The sequence below is a fragment of the Patiria miniata genome, unplaced genomic scaffold (assembly GCF_015706575.1).
Source record: "Patiria miniata isolate m_02_andy unplaced genomic scaffold, ASM1570657v1 HiC_scaffold_9, whole genome shotgun sequence".
NCBI classification, from domain to species: domain Eukaryota; kingdom Metazoa; phylum Echinodermata; class Asteroidea; order Valvatida; family Asterinidae; genus Patiria; species Patiria miniata.
This window is the reverse complement of record NW_024037076.1, coordinates 1,924,541-1,929,086: the sequence shown is the minus strand read 5'-3', so window position 1 is coordinate 1,929,086 and position 4,546 is coordinate 1,924,541. Positions and strand designations below refer to the sequence as shown.

Genomic DNA, 4,546 nt, shown 5'->3' with positions numbered 1-4,546 from the left:
TATGTTCCGGCTCCGGCTCCCAATAGCTGACTAGAAAAGTCCAAAGACAGAAGTAGTGGTAAATCGAAGCAAGGTTCACCTTATTCCTGACTTGAAGTTGCTCTGATTCGACGATTTCTCACACGGGCAGACGTGAACACATTTTGGCACCTGAAACCGTAAGTTCTCTTTAGATATTCAAATATCCGATGAGTGAATGTTCATGATTCCAGTTGTAAAAAATAACTTTGCTTCTCCAATTTTGTTCTTCAACCGAGAGATCATTAATACATGTTGTGTTCAACCGTCTTATACTGTCAAATTTTGAGTAAAAAATAAACGTTTTAATCTCCAAAAATGAGTGTTAAGTTTGCGTCAAAATGTCCTGTACATTGTCTTCCCCAAACAAAGTTTCCACAGATCAGCCCTCGCGAGTAGACTGGTTTCCTATCCCTCTAGTGTCAAACAGGGGCGGAAACCAGTCTATACTGGGATAACTGAGTTGTTGTCATGCCGCAAAAAAAACAGAAATTGTGAACCAATTACTTCATAACCAACACAGGCCAAATTGGTGTCATTCGATGTCTCAGTCAAAAGTAATAACTTTTGTATATCAAGGAAAAAAATTTAAGTTCAATTTTTTTCAGGCTGATACTCTAAAATATAGCATGAATTTGCTTTTTTTAGGCAAATTCCCAAAGGTTTAGAGCAGAATGTCCAAAATCTCATTCTGCCAATTTTGAAATCATCCTAGACACGTATCACGTTGTGCGTTGTACTCATTCATTGGTAATATGGCCTTTAACTTTTACGAAAGGGTATAGATATGCAATCTTGTCACCCTCCTATGCACAATGCCACACTGATTTATACCAAAGTTCGACACATTGAGTGCAGTGAGCATTCTCAGATAATATCGCTCTATGTCAATACTCTAGGTTCATAGTTTAATTCCAACAGAGCTCCGGGTAAACATCATTATGTAAAACAAACCGCTAATTGCATTTTTATTCAGGGATATACTATAGACAAAATGCATACCAAGCAGGCATAAACACACAAGAAAAAACCAGCATTGTGCGTCCCGCCCTTTGCAAGTTTGTTCTGTTCTCATGTCACTTTGTTTCAAAAAGCAATTTTTGTACATGAATGTAAACCCCAAAATATTTAGTTTGAGTACGTCCGACTCAATGGCGTTCCGACTCTTTATCTACTACCGCAAAACAAGTTGGATGAATAATTTGTTATCACTAACTGATACTTTTTATTAGAATTAAACTCCTTTTACTATTATAAGTATTCTTACACACACTGTTGACTTGTCTAAAATGTACATGCACAACTAACACCGTGCCATAGAACTGTCAAAAGCGTATGTGATTTTTAACTCGGATGTAAGAGCTGAACCCAATTTCAAATTAACAATTTCCCTGGAAGTGATTTGCGTACGTACCTAGTCATGAGTGGAAAACAAAATAAAGGTGAGGGGAAAAATGTCTTTGTTCCTGTCGAATTTCCTTTGAATCTTGTATTCGATTCAAATACAAAGGGCAATTAACGTACCTTTCGTAATAACTGCGTGGTAAGTGATAGAAAAGTGCTTTTATCTCAAGCAGATAAGATCTCAAGCAGACAAAATCGGATCCTTGTTTTATTTCACACAGAGTCTGACTGCAACCATGTCGTCTGCGGATGAGTTTGGTCACTTTCGCCTTCCTTTGACGCTAAATAAAGGCAACATCGATATGAAGGCGGCTGAACGTTTGTTTACAAAAACAAACGGAAAGCTCGGTCGTTTCACTGAAAGCCGACCTGAGCATTATGCCTCCTGGAATCTTCTTGGGATGCTTGCCTTTCGGCTTGGTCAGTTTGAAGAAGCTTTGCAGTACCTGGATAAAGTCCTCTCTCCTAACGAAGACCCTGATAATTTGAATGCTCTGGCAAACCGCAAGTACATCTGCGAGAAACTGTACAGACTCACCGAGGCCCGAGATTGCGAGCAGAAGATTGCAAGGCTCCTTGGCGAGGGTGTTACAGAAGAAGGAAAGAGGCGACTGAGAAAGCTACGGGCTCGAAGTTTTTTTGAACAGGCATTCGCCTTAACAAATGAAATCTATGGATTTATGGCCACCGACAGGTATCGGAAAGCATTTGCTTTGAATCAGGCAGCGATTGAGCTTGCAGGGAAGGACGTCGCCCAATCCGAGCGTGCAGCCTGGATCTTCGAGTCCGGGTTGGCTTGTAAATCAATCTACGGAAGGATAAAGTGGAACAAGTCCAAAAAAGTTGAAGTCAAAAAGTTTTACCAAGGTGCAGTCAACAATTTTATCACAATCATTCAGTTCAACGAGGATGAGGATCGGAAAATCAAAGCTTGGAGACGTCTCGGAGACCTTTTCTACCATTCGAGAGATCTGCTTCCGCCCATCCAAGAAACTTACCGAGAATTCGTGGACGAACCGGACAAATGCTTTGAAAAAGCTTTGTCTCTTTCCCCAAATAATCCAAAAGTTCTCACCAGACGGGCAACGCACTTCATTAAGAAAGACCAGACCAAAGCTCTGTCTTTGCTTGACAGAGCAATTGAGCTGGGTGACTCAGAGTTCAATCTCCAGGTGCGCTATGACAGAGCAAATATTTACCTCTCCCAATACAAGCAGCAACTCAAATACTCCCAGAAATCTCGCGATCCCATGGCGCAACGTCCAGATGATACCTTACTGACACGAGCTAAAGAAGACCTCTCGTTTGCCATCAAAGACGTTTCTAAACCCTGGTTCACAGAATTGATGGCAGAAGTATTGTATTACTTGGCAACCGATTGTTACGGGCGGTTGAGATATGGAAGCGAAAGACTTCTGCAGCAAGCTCTAACATACTGCGCCAAAGCCGTTGAAATTGCAGATGGTTCGAAAAGGGGGACTGTCCATAAAGTAAGAGGCATGTGTCTCTGTGTCATGGGGGAGCATCAGGCGGCTTTGAGTTCATACAAGCGAGCAGTTGAATGTGAAATCGCGGCTTCCTACCACGGGGGTAGTGTCGATGCTCTAGTGCTAGAGTACAAACATATCTTACCGAATAACCATTTAGCTCTAAGGGAAGATCTTCCTTTGCTAGCTGACATGGTGTACTGGTTGCAAAAAGTAGCCGAAGTTTCCCTGTCAACTAATTGGGATCTTTGGCAGCTGAACAAACTCAAGCAGATGCGCGACCACTGGAAAATCTTTGTCAAGTACTGTAAAGATAACGATTACGAGAAGGAACTTGAGGTCATAGAGTCAGCAGCCATTGACAAGAGGAGGAGTTCTCAGTTACAGCACCCCATTTCTTCACCCCACGACAGTGACGTCCCTCCAACGTCAGAGCAAGGACAAAATCAGAGCTTTCCTTCAGCAAGTAATGTTGGGGATGCAGCGAGTAGTTTTTGTGACGCATCTTCACTATCTCATGATATTCAGTATAAGAGACAAACTCGTGCTAAGCGGCAGCTTTCACTTCCTGTGTCAGTCGAAGATGGATCCCTCCCTCCATCAGTAACAAGACGACAGCACAGCTTGCCGGCCAGCAGTAGGTACGTCCAACCGACATCAAGAGCACAGGGGGAAGAACTATCCGACAGAACCGGGGACAACATTAATGCAGAGTATCTGAGGGAATCCCAAGGGGCATCAGCAGCACCCGCACGTCCCATCCCTGACAAAATAGACAGAGATATCCAGACTTTGTCTGAATCGCTGTCTCAAGTAGACCTTGATGGAAATGAGGAGCATCATATTCCTCCCGACACGATCCACATCACATACTCTGTGAACCTCAAAACTGGCAAAACGCAGCACGTAGCCACGATGCCGTCTCCTGAGGAACCACCAACTGAGGTCGTCTCCAAGAAGAACGTCCGCGAGGCTCTTGAAAGACCGCAAAATAATCTGGGACGAAAGTATGACTTCTTCGTCATCTACAGCAGTAGTGCCTCTGAATGGGTGCAACACCGCATGCTGGAAGAACTGGAAGAAAGCGGTTTTAAAGGCTGCATCAAAGATCGCGACTTCGAACTCGGCAAACCCAGGAACGATAACTACACAGACAGCATTAAGGATAGTGTCTGTGTCATTATTGTACTCACAAGGGACTTCGAGACCAACAATTATGACGTCAGGGGTATGCTTATGGCACTGGACATTGATCGGCTGGTTATCCCTGTTCTCTATGAAGACAGGGTCATGCCACTGGTGCTCAAAACACTCGAGCACCTTGATGCAACAGGTGCTGTTGACTGGCCGAGATTGGCAAGGTGTATCGAGCAACAGGTTAAACTTTAGACTGTTTGAAACGCTTGATAATCAATCTATCGGCGTTGGGGCTATTCTGAAAGTGCCGGGCTCAGTGTACACGCTTCTGTAGGTCAGGCAGCAAAAGTGGGTAGAAAAAAGGTTCCATCTGCTTTCTCTAACGCTTATCACATTCAAGTCCATCAGTGTAATTATCAAAGAGTAAATGCAAACTGCAACAATGAATGAAACAGGTGGAAGACCACCAACTAAAGCAACCACAAAAAGCGAAGTGCTCC

General features: G+C 43.4%; 1 protein-coding gene across 1 annotated transcript; it reads left to right on the top strand.

Moving 5' to 3' along the window:
• The first annotated feature begins 1,658 nt into the window (after positions 1 to 1,658).
• Positions 1,659 to 4,298, top strand: LOC119720307. Its single transcript, XM_038189947.1, has one exon. The coding sequence runs from the start codon at positions 1,659 to 1,661 to the stop codon at positions 4,296 to 4,298; it is 2,640 nt and encodes an 879-aa protein (XP_038045875.1).
• The last annotated feature ends 248 nt before the right edge of the window (positions 4,299 to 4,546 follow it).

What these genes read in the sequence shown, in the direction of transcription:
- LOC119720307 (XM_038189947.1), top strand. Translation starts at nt 1,659, where the DNA reads ATGTCGTCTGCGGATGAGTTTGGTCACTTTCGCCTTCCTTTGACGCTA.